Source organism: Phacochoerus africanus, chromosome 8 (genome assembly GCF_016906955.1).
Source record: "Phacochoerus africanus isolate WHEZ1 chromosome 8, ROS_Pafr_v1, whole genome shotgun sequence".
NCBI lineage: Eukaryota > Metazoa > Chordata > Mammalia > Artiodactyla > Suidae > Phacochoerus > Phacochoerus africanus.
This window is the reverse complement of record NC_062551.1, coordinates 128,902,870-128,923,513: the sequence shown is the minus strand read 5'-3', so window position 1 is coordinate 128,923,513 and position 20,644 is coordinate 128,902,870. Positions and strand designations below refer to the sequence as shown.

At 39.2% G+C, this 20,644-nt stretch overlaps 1 protein-coding gene across 2 annotated transcripts in view; it reads right to left on the bottom strand.

Moving 5' to 3' along the window:
• Window positions 1-20,644, bottom strand: part of LOC125134652 (uricase) — a 101,724-nt gene that overhangs the window by 62,975 nt on the left and 18,105 nt on the right. For both annotated transcript variants that reach the window (XM_047794221.1, XM_047794222.1), the window contains one exon: window positions 19,793-19,932. In XM_047794221.1, the coding sequence (XP_047650177.1) occupies window positions 19,793-19,843 (51 nt within the window). In that variant the 5' untranslated portion in view covers window positions 19,844-19,932. The remainder of the gene's footprint in view (window positions 1-19,792; window positions 19,933-20,644) is intronic.

Sequence of the window (20,644 nt, the reverse complement as noted above, 5' to 3'; positions counted from 1 at the left end):
AAGAGAAGAGATAAAACTGTCACTGTATGCAGATGACACACGACACTATATATAGAAAACCCTAAGGACTCAACCCCAAAACTACTTGAACTGATCAAAAAATTCATCAAAGTAGCAGGATATAAGATTAACATTCAGAAATTAGTCACATTTCTGTATACTAACAATGAAATATTAGAAAAGGAATACAAAAATACAATACCTTTTAAAACCGCACCCCAAAAATCAAATACCTGGGAATACACCTGACCAAGAAGGTAAAAGACTTATATGCCAAGAACTATAAAATATTAATCAAGGAAATTAAAGAAGATGTAAAGAAATGGAAAGATATTTCATGTTCATGAATTGGAAAAATCAATATTGTAAAAATGGCCATACTACCCAAAGCAATCTACAGATTCAATGTAATCCCTATCAAATGACCCATGACATTTTTCATAGAACTGGAAGAAAAATCAAAAAATTTATATGGAACCACAAAAGACCCAGAATTGCCAAAGCAATTCTGAGGAACAAAAACCAAGCAGGAGGCATAACTCTCCCAGACTTCAGGCAATATTACAAAGCCACAGTCATCAAGACAGTGTGTTACTGGCATCAAAACAGACATACAGACCAATGGAACAGAATATAGATTCCAGAAATAAACCCAGACACCTATGGTCAATTAATCTTTGACAAAGGAGGCAAGAACATAAAATGGGAAAAAGACAGTTTTTTCAGCAAGTATTGCTGAGAAACATGAACAGCTGCATGCAAATCAATGAAACTAGAACACACCCTCACACCATGCATGAATATATTCATTTAATTCTTACAATGCCTTTTTGGTAGGAGTTATAATAATGAAGAGGATAAAGACTGCTACTGTTTATTGAGTACTTACTCTGTGCCAAGCTTTATGCTAAGTACCTTATACACACAATATCTTATTTAACACATATAATAAGATGGGAAATAGGAATATCTTGCCCTTCTCCCATGAGAAAATTGAGGCTGGAAAATGCTAAGCGACTTGTCCAAGTGCTCAAAGGTGGTAAATGGAAGAGCTGAGATGAAAATACAGCACATCTGGTTCCTAGTCCAGGATATTTTTCACTGCACTTCCACTTTTTATTTGGTATATCAGTTTTCCTATAGGGTTCAACTAAAATACCTGGCATTCTTTGATATATAACCTTTCCTAAGCATTATATAGATATAAAACATAATTGTGAAGGAGTTGTCCCAAGATGATATGGAAAACACTTAGAAGTAGGGTAAGGCCAAGTAGTATTCCATTGTGTATATATACTACATCTTCCTAATCCAATCATCTATCAGTGGACATTTGGGTTGATTCCATGTCTTGGCTATTGTGAATAGTGCTGCAATGAACATGTGAGTGCATGTGTCTTTTTAGAGTTCTGTCCAGATATATGCCCAAAAGTGGGATTGCTGGGTCATGTGGTAGTTCTATGTATAGTTTTCTAAGATACCTCCATACTATTCTCCATAGTGGTTGTACCAGCTTACATTCCCACCAACAGTGCAAGAAGGTTCCCCTTTCTCCACATTGGAATACAACTTGGCCATAAAAAAGAACAAAACAATGCCATTTGCAGCAACATGGATGGAACTAGAAACTCTCATCCTGAGTGAAGTAAGCCAGAAAGAGAAAGACAAATACCATATGATATCACTTACATCTGGAATCTAATATATGGCACAAAGTAACCTTTCCACAGAAAAGAAAATCATGGACTTGGAGAATAGACTTGTGGTTGCCAAGGGGGAAGGGGAAGGAGTGGGAGGGACTGGAAGCTTGGGGTAAACAGATGCAGAATGTTGCCTTCGGGATGGATTAGCAATGGGATCCTGCTGTGTAGCACTGGGAACTCTGTCTAGTCACTCATGATGGAACACGTAATGTGAGAAAAAAAGAATGTATACAGTCTGTGTAACTGGGTCACCATGTTGTACAGTAGAAAAAAGTACATATATAAATAAATGATAAAAAAAAAAGTGGAAGCAACCCAAATGGCAATCCACTAATGATTAGATAAATGAAATGTGCCATACCAATACAATGGAATATTATGGGTATATGCACACTGAGGTATATGGAAGCCAATGGGGACCTCCTGTATAGCACAGAGAACTCTACTCAATATTCTGTGATAACCTACGTGGGAACAGAATCTGAAAGACAATGAATGTGTGTACATGTATAAAAGAATCCTTTTGTTGTACAGCACAATTATCACAACACTGTAAATCAACTACACTTTAATAAAGCTTTAAAAATGAAAAAAAAGTAGGGTAAAGGACTTTAGTTTGTTGCTTCTTATTGATGAAGATAATTTTGTCTTACATAGGTGACATTTCATCGTCTGGTCTCAGCTCTGGACAGCAATAATTATTTGTAAAATGAATGACTAATTCAGATTAGGGATGTAATCTGACTAATTCAGATTGTGTCTGTGACCATGGTAATGCGTAAACCTAACCCTCACAGGAATTGAATTTATTACTTTAACTTCATTAGCACCTCACTCTGAACTGCTGAGTTAACCAATCACAGATCAAAGAGACCAAATTGCATTTTAAAATTGAGGGGAGTTCCAGTCATGGCTCAGCAGAAATGAAACTGACTAGAAACCATGAGGACACACGTTTGATCCCTGGCCTCACTCAATGGGTTAAGGATCAGGCATTGCCGTGAGCTGTGGTGTAGGTCACAGACGTGGCTCAGATCCCATCTTGCTGTGGTTGTGGTGTAGGCCAGCAGCTATAGCTCAGATTTGACCCCTAGCCTGTGAACTTCCATATGCCATGGGTGTGGCCCTAAAAAGACAAATAAATAAATAAACAAATAAATAAAATGGAGTGATATATTAGTAAAAATAAAAGCTATTCCATTTGCTACTTTAAAATTCACTACTTTGAAAAAGCAACAATTGGAATTCCCATAATGGCTCAGTGGTTAACGAATTCAACTAGGAACCATGAGGTTTCGTGTTCGATCCCTGGCCTTGCTCAGTGGGTTAAGGACCTAGCGTTGCCATGAGCTGTGGTGTAGGCTATAGACGCGGCTTGGATCCTGTGTTGCTGTGGCTCTGGTGTAGGCCAGTGGCTACAGCTCCAATTCGACCCCTAGCCTGGGAACCTCCACATGCTGTGGGTGCAGCCCTAGAAGACAGAAAGACAAAAAAGAAAATAAATAAAAAATAAAAAAAGCAACAATCCTAATGTCACATGTTAAATTATTTGTTGTAGTTTGGAAAAAGAGAAAGATTTACTGAAAAAAAAGTCAGCCATTTTAGAAAGTAAGTGAATAAATTAATTCACTTTTTATCATATGAAACTAAATTTCTCTTTATTAGGAACCACGTATATTTTTTAATCATTTCTTTCTCTCAAAATGCTTCCAAAAATATTTTGATGCTATGCTTCTATTCAGGGTAAGTGAGACAAGGGAAAAGTGAACTGGTAAACTGTCTAACCAGGTATATTATTAGATAAGGATAGGTGTATGTTATAAGCTTTAATTAAAATGTCATCTCTTATTCTTTCCTTATAAAATGTGCGTGGGAAATAACAGATTCAAACTTCTCCTCACCAAATAAGAATTTTAGGAAGTAAATGATTATCAATAGAGTCCTAGATTTTTTATTATTTCTGCCTGTAAGCTATTATTATTCTGGGTGAGTGGAATAATCACTATAAACAGTATACTACTTTCAGAAAGAATTATCTTTACTTCTTTACCTCCTACATGTGTATATTTTCACATATATTTGTGTATATATATGTTTCAAATATATTTTTGTGTATATGTATATATTTCATATATATCTTATGTAGATATATCTACTTAGCTATATACATAAACACACACATATATATACACACACACGGGATAATATATGCACTATGTATATATTTATAGCCTATATCCAAACAGATGTACGTGTCAAAAAGTCTTCGGGTGAATTATTACATAAAAATTTCCTGATCTTTCAAGATATTTTCAAATCTATTATTTCCTCTTTATAAAATAGGTAATGTTAATAAAAGAAGAAGTCATGGTACAAAGAGTGAAGTTAAATATTTTGTCCAAGATCACAGCACAGAATCCAGAGGAGAGCCAGGTCTCCTATTAATAAAAGAAGAAATCATGGTACAAAGAGTGAAGTTAAATATTTCATCCAAGATCACAGCACAGAACCCAGAGGAGAGCCAGGTCTCCTGACTTTTTTTTCACAGTGTTGCCAACCTTGCTGATAGGCTGCACTCCAGCTGAGTCTGAGAAGGACACCATGTCCTCATTTCAATATCCTTGAATCAGTTCACTCAAAGGAAAGGTCATTGTAGACAAAAATCTGGTGTGACCAATTTCTTTCTCTGAATTGACCGGTTCAAATAAAATGGGCAAATCAGTGTCTTTGTTTTGTGTCACATAGCCACTGTCTAAAGACCAATGAGCTGCTGTCACCCTAGCCTCCATGACCCATTTTAAACCCTGTCGCCTGGATTAAATAAACACCTCTCTAATTAGAATGTGGCATTAAGTGAAGACAGAGGAGATGAAAAGACAGCACATGACACTTTCCTAAGCACACACTATTGAATTACAAAGGCAAAAAAAGCTATTTTTAAGAACTGCAACCACAAGAGAGCAAATTTATCAATTGTATCATTTTTTCCCTCCTCGTTGCTAGGAGTGGTCTATATGATAGTCGTTGCCTTGGTGAAAAATCTTCCCAGAGTAAAGTAGTAGTGCTCCCTCTGCTGACAAAGAAGCCCAGGAATTTTTTTTTTTTTTGCATTTAAAATGAAACACACAAACAAAATAAGGCCATTAGACATCTTTAGTAAATAGCTTTAGACTTTACCTGCAAAATTGTATTCCAAGTACATTAGAAACTTATTTAAATGAAACTGGAAATTTCCTTTCCTGCTATATATGATGTGGCAGAAGGCCAACTTTGACTAGGTGCTAGGTTTCTCACTGCTTAGGGCTATTTCTTTGTTTCATCTCTTCAGTTCAGGGTGAAACTGGGATTAAGATCTTTCTCACCCTGAAGACTTAAACTCTGGGATCGATTTGACTTTTTGAAAAGTACAGTGGTAGGAAATTGCTTATAATATTAACTAGTGATTAGTAAAAATCACTAGCTGCTTATAACAGAGGAATGGGAGAAAGAAAGAGAATGAAAGAGGCAATGAAGAGGGAGAGACAGATAAGAGAAGAAATGACTGGTTCAGAAGGTTCAAGAGAAGTTGAGAGGTTAAGGATCAAGATCATAGGTGGAGTCTTGGAAAAGAGTAAGCAGACATGTTCTTCTTGAACAGCTGGACAGTTATGAAAGGATGTACAGATGATTTTTGAATGGTGGTGGAAGATGGTGACTTCAGGAGGACAGCACTGAGATGTGGCGTTACATTTTTACACTACAGCAGTTCCACTGGAGGAAAAGAAAATCAAACCATCGAAAGATTTGTAAGACTCTCTGGGCAGTAAGACTAGAAATACAAACTTAAGCAAATGAATGTCATCATGGTTGAGTGGTTTTCTCCAGCAACGACAGGTAAGCCAAAGGCATGAGAATAAAAAACAAGTAATTGGGCTGATACAGAATGAAAGATTGCCATGGCCAATGCAATGAGTAAGGTCCTGTGAGACAGTGGCAGTGAACGTTTGGCTGTGGTGTGCGGGAGGAACATGAAGGGAAATAAAGTTGGTGTGGAGAGAAGGGAAGGAGTGGAATGTGGAAGGGTGATGGTTTGAGTAGCTGAGGACTAGAGACCACAGATGCCAAAGGGACTGAAAATCCCATTGAGTGGGAGAGTGAACTTGGAGAAATTGAAGGACAGAAACTGAAGCATGGAAAGGGTTTTGAGAATTCAGGATCTCTGAGATGGAGTGATTGTTGGCCTATGAATTGTAGTCTGAGGCAGAATAAAATTAAGAGCCAGATGTCAAAACCCTCAGATAATTCCTCATAGAATGTGGGGAGATGAACCTAAATATCAGGTTATAATGACTATAAATATGGGAATCTATAATAGACTCCCATCTTTTAAGCCCCTACTCTGTGCTAGGCACTCTGTGAAGGTAATTTGCACCTTTTCTCATTTAATTATTGAACTGTTGCTGCTCTATGAGGAGCTGCTCATACTCTCATTTTACAAAAGGTGGAACGGAAGCTCAGAGAAATTAAGTGACTTTCCCTAGGTTGCTCAGTTCATAAAGGGCAAAGATGGAAAAGGAATACCCCCCAGGCCAAAAGCACCATACTGTGTAATTTAGTATTGTGACCCTAGCAGCTAACAACGCCAAGCACATTTTAGGAGCCTAAAAATATTGTCAAGAAAGAAGGACGGAAAGGATGGAGGGAGGGAGGAGAAAGCATAAAGTAATAACAACAACAACAACAAAAATGAATGAAGGACTTGAAAGCTCCTGTGCTTTCCTCTATACCCCACTGCCTCCCTGGAAGGATGTGTCCAACATGATGGCAAAATCAAATTACCAGCAATAAAAACAAAGAAGACTTCTATTTGCTCCCCTCCTTCTTCCTCAGCATTAAACATGGGGCTTTATTTTTAAATCAGAAGTCTAAACTAAATTAAGTTGCCAACATCAAGCTTCCTGATTAGCTTCTCTCTGTCCTAAATTGTCCTGTGGGCCAAGAAATAAAACAATCTATTCTCTAACATGGTCCTATCCAAAGCATGATCACCACTATCAGCCTTGTGTCAATCCTCCCTCCACTTCCATTAAAGTCATGAAAATGGGCTCAGATTCCTCCAGGGACAGAGACTGTGATATAAAGGGAAATTCAACTAGATTTTGCTGGTCAAAAGCTGAAGTGAGAATAAGAAACATTTTGTCTTTGTAGGCTCACAGGGAAGTGCTTTCTCACCACAGTCGCTGGAAAGGAGAACATTTTCACAAGTCTCTATTTTTGCTAAATATTTTTAAGAGTGTAATGCTGTAATAAGAGAAAACTTAGCTTGTGTGCAGGCTCTTGGAATAGTTTTCAGGACCCTTATCCATCAACCTCATGACACTCACAATGGAGAAGTGTTGTTAAGATTGTGACTGCCAGGGGGCTGACACCTCACTCTCCAAGTAGGTTGGGGGCAGGTAAATAACAGCCTCAAGTTTATGAGAACAGAGATCAGACCTCCAAGAGGCAGAAGAAAATATACAAAATGAACCTCTTGGGAAATCCTTATCTAGCAAATCAGGCAGTTTTCAGAGGTGGGTGTTTCTGTGGTGTCTCTGGGGTGCTCTGGGGATGTGGAGAGTGAGAAGTTGGAGTAAGGTGGGGGGGCACTGCCCATCCATCGAGCACAGCTCTACTCTTACTTGCCTTTCATGCTGGATTTCCAAACAAGGTTTCTTTTAAGCAACGATCATGCTCATAAAAAAAAAAAAAAAAGACTTTCTTTCTAGTTCTAAAAATATGCTGTAATTATATATCCACTACAGCTACTCCTAAGGTGGAAGTCTGTGGTTTACTGTGGTTTGAGGAGACCCACAAGGATTTGTTCACTCAAAAATTCATCCTATAAAATTCTAGATGAAGGATTGAAGAAGGAAAGGTCAGGAGAGGTTCAGATTGGTGGGGAAGAAGGAGACCTATCAAGTGATCCTGAGGAGACCACCAGCAGCCTAGGGACATCACAGGGGTCCTGAGGGCCTGCAATGGAGAAGAGCCTTGAACAAGGCCATGAGCACCCAGCAAATTCCATGCTTTAGCAAGACTGGCCCTAAACACAGCCTTGGCAAAGAGCTTGAATTTGAATTTTTTTTTTCCTGGTATCCAAGGAAACATAATTACGGGAACACAGGTGGTAATCCATACTAGAATTGACAGAGAAATTGCTCAAAAGCTTGAATACTGGGTTTGTGTCAAACAAACAAGCTTGGCTAATGAGAGGGAATCAGCAACTCTGATCAGACAAGATGAAATAAACGTTTAAGAACTTTGGGCATGGGTTGGGGGAGGAAGGATAAGGCACAAGAGATCCTTCTCTATTCTAAGTCTGAGGAGAAAAAGACAGTGATTCTCAAATCCAGGGTCTATACAGAATACGGAATGTTCCTTATTTGTAATATTTTATGGGACTATGGTTCGTTTTCAGTTTATGAATACCTAAGGATAAGGGTAAAGTTATATTAGTACATAAGTATAAACTGTAGATAAGGTATACATTCTAGGCTATTTCTTTTGATGGTTGCATATCTGTATCCTCCCACAGCAGCTTGCACATAGTAGATGTCCAGTAAATATATATCAAATGACAAATAATGACCATTTTTTTATTAAGTCTCGGGATCATTGAAGGCTTTCTTTACCTCAGGCTGGACAGAGTCTTCTAGGGGGCATGAAGTGTGACCTTGAGAGTTGTTGCATCAGTGTCAGTGGAACCTCATCAGTATTATTAAAGACTTTAATGCTCAATTTAATGATTCCTGTGTGGAAGAGAAGGGCTACGTAAGGGATCTCTGCAAATCTAAAAATGTGTTAAGCCCTTACTAGCAGTGTATATAGAAACCATAGTTTTCTTCCAGGGACTAGTTTTTGGATAATAATTTTAGAGTTTTCCAAACTTTTTTTTTTTAAGTGAATTGAGTATAATGGCAATGCAATGCATTTAAAGTAACCCTAGGAAACCCCGAATGGTCGCAATGTAAATAAAGACTGATGGGAACTAGGACTGCTGTGAAGGCTGGTTTTTACACATAAAATAAAAGAGAGCAAGTTTTCATTCTGTTTCTCTCCAAAAGATCTTCCTAACGAAATTTTTAGACTAGATTAATACATTCAGGAAAGGGTTGCTCTCTTGAAAGGAGCAACCTAAATGTCCTAACTTTCTTTCTAAATAAGTCACTATTTTATAAAGTGGGGTGAGTTTCTACAAACACAGAATATCAATTAGAATCATATTTGCATTTCTATTCCTAAATCTAATCATCTGCTTATTTAAACAGAAATTTTCCTTGATGATTACTATTGAGAATTCTAAAAATTACCCTCTGCTCAGTATTCCACTTTATTACATGGTAACTTTTTTTTTTTTTTTTGGTCTTTTGTCTTTTTAGGGCCACACCCACAACATACGGAGGTTCCCAGGCTAGAGGTCTAATCAGAGCTACAGCTGTGGGCCTACACCACAGCAACAGCAACGCCAGATCCTGAATAAGGCCAGGGATCAAACCCGCAACCTCATGGTTCCTAGTCGGATTTGTTTCCACTGCGCCACGAGGGGAACTCCTGTGGTAACTTGTTATTGATAACAAACCTTGATCATCATAGGTATCCTGCACATTACAAACAGAGTCTCGATTCATGAGGGTATGTGTATTTCAGAATAGATGATAGGATGATTACAAAATCAAAGCCAGTCTTCTAGCCATCCATTCTACTTTCACTCTTATTTGTTTTCACTTTATTCTATTAAAAAATAAATCAAAATGTTTCACTCCTCTGCTCAAAACCCCACAATGGCCTAAAACCCCAAATCCTGTCTAGTCTCCTCTTCTGTGACTCTACCACTTGTTCGCTCTGCTCCCACATGATCCTTCTTGCTGTCATTCATATAAGGCAGGCACATGTTCCCTTCTTGGGACCTTTGCACTTGCAGTCACCAGTGCATGGAACATTCTCGCAGATACCCTCTCTGTGTAGTTTGCTCTTCCTGATCCTCCACTCACTCACCCCAATATCACCTCCTCAGGAAGCCTTCCTAACCACCCTATCCAACACTGTAATATCACTCCTCACTCTGGATCTTCACTCCCCCCTCTCTCTGCTTTATTTTTTTCTCCTTAGCACTTAACACCATCTAAATAATACACAGTAAGCCCTTGAACAACCAGGGGGTTAAGAGCACTGACTCTCTATGCAGTCAAAAATCTGCATCATGTAGTACACTAGTATTTACTATTTTAAAAATCCGCATATTAGTGGACCCGTGCAGTTCAAGCTCCTGTTGTTCAAGGGTCAACTGTATATTTTACTTCAGTATCCTTCTTATCTGTTCCCTTACTAGAAGATAAGGTCTATGAGGCCAAGGATTTTTCTGTTTTGTTCTCCACAGAATCTCCATCATCTAAGAGAATGTCTGCTACATAACAGATGACCATAGATATTTGCTGAATGAATTGCATGAAGCCAAATTGTACCAATCTCTTGAACCAAGAATAAGTAGGAAAAGGTGAGAAAAAAATAACATAAATGCATTAGGCTTTACTACTTTGGTTCAACTGCTTTTGATAAAGTTAGAAGAGCTGTATAATTTGAATCTTCTATTTAGTAGATTGATTAATTTATCGGAAGATTTCTTTTTCCCAATGAAGACTTAAATGATGATGTGAGTTGCAAAAGAATTGCTTTGCATTTCATCTACTTTCCCTATTCCTTTCCACCACCTTAAAGTCATAGTAAGAAAAAAAAAATATAATGTCAAATTGGGAACATGGTCCCTGAAAACAAGACAGTTGGTCTCATCAATGGAAAATATCAAACGTGGGCACAAAGAGAATTTCTTTTTTTTTTTTTTTTTGGTCTTTTTAGGGCTGTACCTGAGCCATATGGAGGTTTCCAGGCTAGGGGTCTAATCGAAGCTGTAGCCGCCAGTCCACACCACAGCCACAGCAATTCGGGATGTGAACCACATCTCCGACCTACACCACGACTCATGGCAACGCTGGATTCTTAACCCACTGAGCAAGGCCAGGGACTGAACTCGAAACCTCGTGGTTCCTAGTTGGATTCGTTAACCACTGAGCCATGACGGGAACTCCAAAGAGAATTTCTTCATTAAGGCACTCTAACTGGTTTGGGTTGTTTAAGCCTCTAAATTCAAATGAAAATACATTTTTAAAATTACATAGACTAATGGACTAGAAGGTAGTTCTCCTTACACAAGGAGGCAGTGTTGCTCAGAAAAACTAAATATTCTGCTTCTTTAGCTAAGTCATGGTATGAATCATCGTACACCCCAAACCACTATGGAAAAAGCCAGCATAATTTTCCATTTGACTGCTGAAACAACTTCTCCAAAACTCTTTTCCTTTGAACTGAAGTTGCAAGAAACCTTACACAAGTGCATTTATAAATTCTCACCGGAAGATGTTCTGTGTGACTAGTCACTCAAGACAATCTTGTTTCAGATCAGGATTTTGTCTTCCATAGGAAGATTTTTATCTCAAGAATGCTTTTTAAAAGGTAACTTTAAGTTTTAAAAAAGTAGCCATTTGAATTCTATAGCTTTTGAATTCTGCAACTTATTTCAGCAGGAATTGAAATCTTACTTCATTTACATTAAGCCTGCAGGTATCCAGGGCTTTGTTGCCAGTGCCAGTGGTAAGAACCAAGGATTTTCCTTCTTCTGCTCTATCAGTATCTCATTAATTCACTCTTAGAGATAAAGGTATGAGGTATACCATGGAGATTATAGTTACAGCTGAACTAAGTCACAAATGAGTTTTGCTTGTAAAATCAACTCTCAATTATTCCCTCTGTGGACTGCTATTGGGTAGATTTTCTACATGGAATGTTAATACCATGCTGACTTTCTCCTGCTACCAGCCTTCTCCCAAACCCACACAGCCTATCCCCAGCTGGTGAGTGCTTCTCAAAGTCAAGTCATTTTAAATGCCACTTGGCTAAAGCAAATCATAATTAGGAAGGGAAATCCTCCACAGGACAGAAATGCAATGCATCCCAAGGCCAAATAAGCTCCTCACTCAAAGTTTTGAATAATGAGCACCACAAACCTTCTTTCCTACGGTACCGAAAAACTGGTTGCTGAGTTGTACTTGTCTTGAAAACATACTCCTAAAAGCCTAATCCAGGACCCTGGGTGACCCAATAACTGGCATTTTCACAAGTGGGTTCAGGAGAAGAGCAGGGAATGTGTAGGGCTCTTGCTGGATTCTAAAAAGTAAACCCAAAGAGCATTTTTCCAATCGTTGCTTATCTCCTCCTTCTCAGTTCTCCCTCTATTCCAAGCCAAAGCTATGTGAAAGGAACATCAAGACGGAGCCAGTATTGCTAACAGAGCTCTCTAAAATAGAGCTGGGAGAGCATTGAAGAAGTATGACTTATGCACGTCTCAGCCTAGGAGAAATCTGAACTTTGACCACTTACTGTCTTAGCACAGGCATTCAAAACATCTTCTCAAAGTTCCAGAAACTCAAGATACTTATTGGACCCTTACTCTAAAATAATTCATGACAGCTTATCCCTTAAGGATAAATATTTCCTTTCTTGTGTCAGAGTCAACCACAATTTCTGCCAGATAACTTTAACCACCTATGGCTTTTGACTTCATAAGTCCCTCTTTGTCTTTCCTGGAACACTCTTTTGGTTTTATGCAAATCCTTGTCTCCTGAGTTGCAATTCTTAAGACCCCAAATAAAGCTCTTTGTCTTTTGCAGTCTTGATACTGATTATTGTTTGACACTTGACATATGTTTTAATTCAATGAAAAGTAGATTACAGGAAAATTTTTCCAATCTCAGGATAACCTGGGCATGGTTTACTATTAAAAAGCAGATTTATTAAAATTCATTGAGTAATTTATTTATTTATTTATTTGTTTAGTCTTTTTGGCTTTTTCTTGAGCTGCTCCTGCGGCATATGGAGGTTCCCAGGCTAGGGGTTGAATCGGAGCTGTAGCCACCGGCCTACGCCAGAGCCACAGCAACACCAGATCCGAGCCACATCTGTGACCCACACCACAGCTCACAGCAATGCCAGATCCTTAACCCACTGAGCAAGGCCAGGGATCAAAACCGCAACCTCATGGTTCCTAGTCGGATTCGTTAACCACTGCAGCACGACAGGAACTCCTCGTTGAGTAATTTTTTAAAAAAGCAGGTTTAAAAAAATTGAACACTCAAAATATTACAAAATCCATTGAGGCCAGATATAATTTTTTTTTCCTGTTATTCATGACTAAGAGAGCTTAAATATGTGCTCTTGACTAACAACAAAGACAAGGAAACTGGGGCAGTGGAGAGGGGGAACGAGGGAAAAGTTTACAAGAAAATCTAATTTTTTATTTCAACTTATAAATCAATAAAAGTTAAGAAGTGAGCCATTGAGGAAATTCCCATTGTGGCTCAGCAGGTTAAGAACCTGACTAGTATCTATAATGATGCAGGTTCCATCCCTGGCCTCGCTCAGTGGGTTAAGGATCCAGCATTGCCGTGAGCTGTGGTATAGGTCTCAGACGCAGCTCAGATCTGGCATTGCTATGGCTGTGATGCAGTCCAGCAGCTGCAGCTCTGATTTGGCCCCTAGCCTGGGAGCTTCCATATGCCATGGGTAGGGCCCTAAAAAGACAAAAAAGAAAAAAAAGAAAGAAAAGAAAAGAAGAAATGAGCCACTGAAGACAGGAGTATCCTAGCGACTACGCTGTGAGTTCAGGTTGAGCATTCCAGTCTTTGTTAGAGAATGTTATTGTGCCCTTTGTGCCTCTGACCATTAATGAGTGTATCTGACCATAACTGTAACATTATTTGCACTCTAGGTTCTTTCCAGAAATAGAATTTTGCACATGCTGCTGCCAAACTTAGATTGGAAGCTCACTGACCAGAAATAATATTTAATAAGAGTTGCCCCCAAAATATGTGGTCCATTTATTTCCCTTGATCAGAGAATTTTTTTTTCACCTTTTAAAGGAAATCTCTTTCTTCACAATAAATCTTATTTAGAATCTAATTTTTTTTTTTTTTGGCCTTATCTGCAGCATGCAGAAGTGCCTGGGCCAAGGAGTGAACTTGTGCCACAGCATCCACCAGAGCCACAGTAGTGACAAGGTCAAAATTTTAACCCACTTAGCTACCAGAGAACTCTAGAATCCCAATTGTTAAGCAGACAAAACAAGGCTACCCTGGTTGGAATGAGAGTAGAGGCTCAGAGTCCGTTTTACACCTACCACTTACCAGCCCTTAGACCCCAGAAAAACTTCTGTGTAACCCTAGGGTTCTGCAATGGGTGGTTTGAATCCACTGCTCAAGATAATCTTATTTTTATTACTGGATCAAACTAAACTTCAGAGAGATAAACATTTGAAAAGTGAGTTGCACCTTTGTAGAATTGCCTGAAAGTATTAAACCAAATGTATTCAAATTGCATTGAGTTACTTTATTTTTAAACTAAATTAGATTTACTTAAAAAGTAACCCAAGGACCAAGAATCGTATTTAGTATAGTGGCCCAAAATGTAAAGTTTGGAGCTAGACTGCCCAGGTTTCAAATCCCAGCCCTACTATTTAACCAAATGATCTCATGAAAGTTACTTGACTATTTTATGCTTTGCTTCCTCATCTATAAAAGGGAGATGAGGACAATAATCCTACCTCAGAAAATGCTGTATTATAATGCTATATATAAATGAGGAATAAATGAATTCAAGTAAATAAAACAATCAGAAAATGCTGTAAGATGAAATAAAGTGAACACTTAGGAAAATTCTTTAGCTTCCAATATTAAGAAAATTCGTCTTTCATCCTAAACTGTATATTTTTATGATGAAAACACTGTGAGTTTTTTTGGCTGTACCCACAGTATATGAAAGTTCCCAAGGAATGAACCCATACCACAGCAATGACTCAAGCTTCTGCAGTAACAATGCTAGATCCTTAACCCACTGTGCCATAAGAGAACTCCACATTGTGATTCTTATAATCAACTACGCCTTCTTCTTTATTTTGGCAAAACACAAGGATGTGTCTCTATTTCTCTCTCCACGGCCAATGGGAGATAAAACTAGCTGACTTGTGACTTCTGACTGAAACCATACAAAGCCTCATAGTATTTTGCAAGTAATCCAGGTAACTATTACTACTACTAAGTCAAAGCTGGCATGTAGGTAAAACTACTACTCTCCCTGGGCTGCAAGTACTTTTCCCATTAAACCATCCTGCATTCCAGGGGCAGGCACAGCAAGGCCAAAGAAATGAATACAGAGCACATTTATAAAATAGTAAATACAAGGGAGTTCCCATTGTGGCTCAGCAGGTTATGAACCCAACTAGTATCCATGAGGATGCCAGTTTGATCTCTGGCCTTGCTCATTAGGTTAAGGATCCAGCGTTGCCATCCTTAGTTAACCTACTTAACTCAGTAGGTTAAGGATCCAAGTTGTGGTGTAGGTTACAGATGCGGCTCAGATCCTGCACTGCTGCACTGCTGTGGCTGTGGTATAGGCTGGCAGCTGCAGCTCTGATTCGACCTCTAGCCTGGGAATTTCCATATGCCTCAGGTGTGGCCCTAAAAAGCAAAAAAATAAAATAGTAAATATAAGAAGAGCACGTAGATTTTTATTTATCAAAAACTACTATTAACTTGTATGCTGGGTACTTTAAAATATTAACTATTAACATTAAATAATAATAAACTTCATAATAACCCTTTGAAGTAGGTACTATTATCCCTATTTCACAGATGAGGAAACTAAGGCAGAGAGAAGTTTGTAAACATGCTCAGGATCTCACAGCTAGTGAATGATTACTCAGGTAGTCCAGGTGCAAATGAGGCCTCTCTTGGAGTAAGGAAGAGAGAATGTCAGACCCGAGCTTTAAGAGGATTAATCTGCAAGCAGGAAGCAGGATGGACAAGGAGGAGTGAACAGTAACAATTACTATTGCGTGTTTAACACTTACTATGTGCAAGGCACTCTACTGAGTATTCTCACAACATCCTGTCATTTAATTCTCACAACAACTCTTCGAGGCCAATAAAATTATGATTCCCAGTTTACAGATAAGGTAATTAAGAGTCCGAGAGATTGAGCAATGACACATAGGTAGTAAGTGGCAGAGCTAGGACTGAAACCAGTTTTGCCTGACTCCAAACCTGTGTCGTTAATTGCTCACAAAATATGACTTTATGTGACATATAGGAAAAATAGGAATTATAAAAGGAAAACTGACGTAACACAGATTGCAAAGAAGGAATCCATGGGGTTTAGCAACTGTTTCAATGTATCAGAGAAACGACTAGTGAAAGATAACTCAAGTTTGAAGTGACTAGTGAAAGATAACTCAAGTTTGAAGTGACTAGTGAAAGATAACTCAAGTTTGAAGTGTAACTAGAGAATACTGACACTGTTCAAGAGAGAATTCAGGAAGAGCCAGCCTCTAAAAACCCTGTGAGTTCATATTTAGACAACACTCGCTCCAGAGCAGGAAAACAGCATGTAAAGAAGAGTATCTTATTCATGTTAGTTTATGCTGTTCATCCATCAGATTTTCCAAAAACCCATGCAGAGGCTGGACTGGAACTCCTGGTTCTTGACTGTCTGAACACACTTTTCTGAACTTCTTTACCATTTGAACAATAAGCATGCTTTTAAAAGTGAAAACAGGAGTTCCCATTGTGGCTCAGTGGTAAATGAATTCAACTAGGAACCATGAGGTTGAGGGTTCAATCCCTGGCCTTGCTCAGTGGGTTAACGATCCAGCATTGCCGTGAGCTGTGGTGTAGGTCGCAGATGCGGCTCGGGTCCCACATTGCTGTGGCTCTGGCGTAGGTCGGTGGCCACAGCTCCGATTGGACCCCTAGCCTGGGAACCTCCATATGCCACGGGAGTGGCCCAATAAATGGCAGAAAGACAAACAAAAAAAGTGAAGACAGAAGGGAAAAGTAAAGAAAGGTGTTACTTTCTTCAAGAACAGAGTCGTCTTTTTTCCTAGGAGTTTCTATGTATAATCCTAAAGTAACCAACACATGCTTTTGCACATTTAATAGCCACCAGTATTTTGGCATGAGAAATGCAGGGAATATCAAAATGAGCAGCGCCATTTCAGCAGAAACAGAAGTTCACTTTTTTGTGAAAACGTCTCGGTTTCTTCCACACCCACCACCACCACTACCACCACAAGACAATGAGGTGAATTTTTCTGAGAAAAACATTCACGATTGATAAAAATGTCAGGTTCCTGCTCTTAATTAGTTGTGTGACCTAGGCAAGTAACTTGCCTTTTCTGTGCTCACTTAGTTCCCTCCTCTGTAAACTAGGTAGGTTGTCTAGATTAAATTTAGCTCACACTGAACTTAATGACCCGATGATACAGTTTTTTTCAAATGCTCTATATTCCATTATTTAGGAAGGTAGAAAGGAGGGACCAAAGGTCTTGAGCCTAAACAGAACATTAAAGCTGAAAGCACAGCACATGCAGTTCCCTCAGTTTACAAACCAAGAAAATGAGGCCCAGGATCTTAATTCAGCTGGTCAGCAACAAAGTCCATTCTGGAACTGAGATCCTGATTCACAATCTTGAGCTTTTTCCACTACACCACAGTGTCTTTTGTAACTGCCTGGTTCAGAAATATCCATCTTGGATGAATTCAGAGTGAGTTACAGGAAAAAAACAAAGCACAAAGCCTCACTGACATGAGAATGATTTATGTATAGGATTTAAGGTTCTTATAAAATGAAATCCCATAACACTTCAACTGTGACATAAAAGTATTAGACTGTGTTATGTGCTTTTTATAGCGCAGTATAATAGCAAGAACCTTAGACAAGCTCGCCACTGCAGACACTGCAAAGACTCAGAAAAGTCACTGAAGTCTCGTCTCCCGTGACTACAAAAGGGAGATAATGGTACCTCTTTATCCAAGAGTGCCAATGGCCAAGTCTGCACTTGGTTCCCACCTTGACTTTGCTTCTGGAAAAGCAAAGGAAAAAAAAAAAAAAAAAAGATGCCCCGAGCTAGGTAGACAGGAAAATGGGTGACAGAGGGTGCCAGTCAAGTCCTCCACCAACATCCCAGGTCCCCATCTTCAATTCCCTCTTTCTTTACTGCTGACCCTAAGAAGGATACAGAAATAGAGGAAGCGTAAACAGAAAATTCAAAAACGGAAGCTCTAGTGAGAGTCATCTGGCATGGCCTAAGGAACTATGTGCAGAAGTACAGGCTGCCCACCCCAAGGGCTGGCTCTGCCCACAACCTCTGTGGTGAGCTGTGGGGCTTAATATAACCATCTGCTGGAGACCTTGGAATTCCTTAGAGATGGGCACTAAATGAACACAGAAGAGACTAAAAACACTAATTCACTGTTTTTACAGATCAGAATCTTTTTACCTTCTAAACAAGAGTGAAAATGAAAAGATGAAATTAACTACATGCCTCCTTTGAGGCAAAAACAATGTGGACCACAAACACCTGCCACTCTGAACATAAAGGAGCACGCACATCTGGAATCTGGGTGCTTCAAGTCTTTTCTCAATGATGGGCTTTATGATATTCACAATCCCAGATCCAATATACTTAGTATATCTCTTACTCCAAAATGAATTTCTTGGGAGCTTCTGTTGTGGCACAGCAGAAACAAAGCTCATAGCATCCATGAGGGTGCAGGTTCAATTCCTACCCTCCTTGGTGGGTTTAGGATCCATCGTTGCTATGAGCTGTGGTATATATAGGTCATAGACTGGCTGTGGCATAGGATGGTGGTGCAGCTGATTCAACCCCTAGCCTGGAAACTTCCATGTGCTGCAAGTGTGGACCTAAAAAAATAAAATGAGGAGTTCCCATCGTGGCGCAGTTGTTAATGAATCCGACTAGGAACCATGAGGTTGCGGGTTCGGTCCCTGCCCTTGCAGTGGGTTAACGATCCAGCATTGCCGTGAGCTGTGGTGTAGGTTGCAGACGCGGCTCGGATCCTGCGTTGCTGTGGCTCTGGCGTAGGCCGGTGGCTACAGCTCCCATTCGACCCCTAGCCTGGGAACCTCCATATGCCGCGGGAGCGGCCCAAGAAATAGCAAAAAAGACAAAAAAATAAAAAATAAAAAATAAAAATAAAATAAAATAAAATAAAATAAATAAAGATGAATTCCTTTTTTTCCCCAAAAATCACACTATTATTCACTGATTCAGCATTCATTCATCAACAAATTCAGTATTCATTCATCAACAAATAGTTATGAGTGTCTCCTGTGTGCCAGGCACTGCTCTGGGTGCTAGGGATATAGCAGTGAATGAAATTGGCTAAAATCCTGTGGTCATGGGAATTATATTATGGTTGAAATCTTTCCCTCTTTATTTTCAGTACCCAATTTAATAGACATCTGTTGAGTGAATGAACAACTAAATAATATTTGGAGTAATCTCTGAGAATTAGATGAATTATTGTATAAAAATGAGCTGTGAGGAGTTCCCGTCGTGGTGCAGTGGTTAACGAATCTGACTAGGAACCATGAGGTTGCGGGTTCAATCCCTGCCCTTGCTCAGTGGGTTAACGATCCGGTGTTGCTGTGAGCTGTGGTGTAGGTCACAGACGCGGCTCAGATCCTGCGTTGCTGTGGCTCTGGCGTAGGCTGGCAGCTGCAGCTCCGATTCGACCCCTAGCCTGGGAACCTCCATATGCCACTGGAGCGGCCCAAGAAATGGCAAAAAGACAAAAAAATAAAAAAATAAAAAATGAGCTGTGAGCTATAAAATACCTAAGATAAAATATATATACTTTATAAATCAATCCTTAATTTCACCTCATTCCCCTCAACTCTCCTTTTCTTTTTGTCTAGATTGCTAGGAAATAAAGTAGAGGTAAGTCCTAGGAAGTGTTTCTCCCAAGGCACTGAATATAAAACATCAACAAAGGTAAAACAGTCTCTTACAAACAGAAAAGAAGGGAGGGCCTGGTAATGATCACCTTCATACAGTGAAGTCCTCTATGCTTCTATGCCAAGCATCAAATTTTTTAAAACCCAATGAAGTGGCATCTCAGAGATCAACACTAAAGTAAGTAATAATCTGGCCGCAAACTTACTTCAAGGAGGTTCAGAGATGACCTTCTACAGCCTGGACTTTGGGGTTCCATGTTGGTTTAAGATAATCTGAACTCAGAAGATTACTGCTGTCCTCCAGTCGGTGGCATCTTTATTTTCATCGTATCCTGGGTGGTGCAGCCTGTGAAGGGATGGGTCAGACAAACCTAGGTGTTTCATAATGCAGTCAGACACAGAGTATGTCCTTTGCCTCAGGGAAATAAAGTTATGAGGCTAAAAGGTTATGATGGAAATCACTTCAAGCATCAAAGAAGGTCAACAAATATGGAAACACAGACATCAAAGCCTAGGTAATTATTAAAACAAACCTCCAAAAAAAGAAATGCAATCATTGGATGAAGCCCCTCTCACCCTCCCCTTCTAAGCTGACTCGATGAAAAGAGATTATTATGTCAGGAAGTTAAAAAAAATAATACCAGAACATCAAAGCACATAACAGTTTCTAGCATAAATAATGACACCTTCATTTCAGGGTACCCTCTCCTTAGAAGGCAAACCTATAGCAAAAGGAATGAATTAGGCTTCCTTTGCCATCATGCTCAAACAAAGTATCATTTATATTACTATCAGCTACATTCATATCTAAGAAAAAAGCTGAAGCCACACAAAAGTTTTCAAAAAACACCAAAGATATGCAGGTTAAACAAAAATCAAAACCAAAATATAATCATGAATGAAAACAGAAAAGGACTTTGAGGTCCAAAGAGAGCACCACCATCCTGAGAGTAGTAAGAGGTGGGTTCAAGTTCTGGATCCCCTTCTTGAGTCATCCTCTCATGCAGTCCTTCACAAGAAGGATAACTTTATTACTAGTAATGATAAAGTAGTTAGAA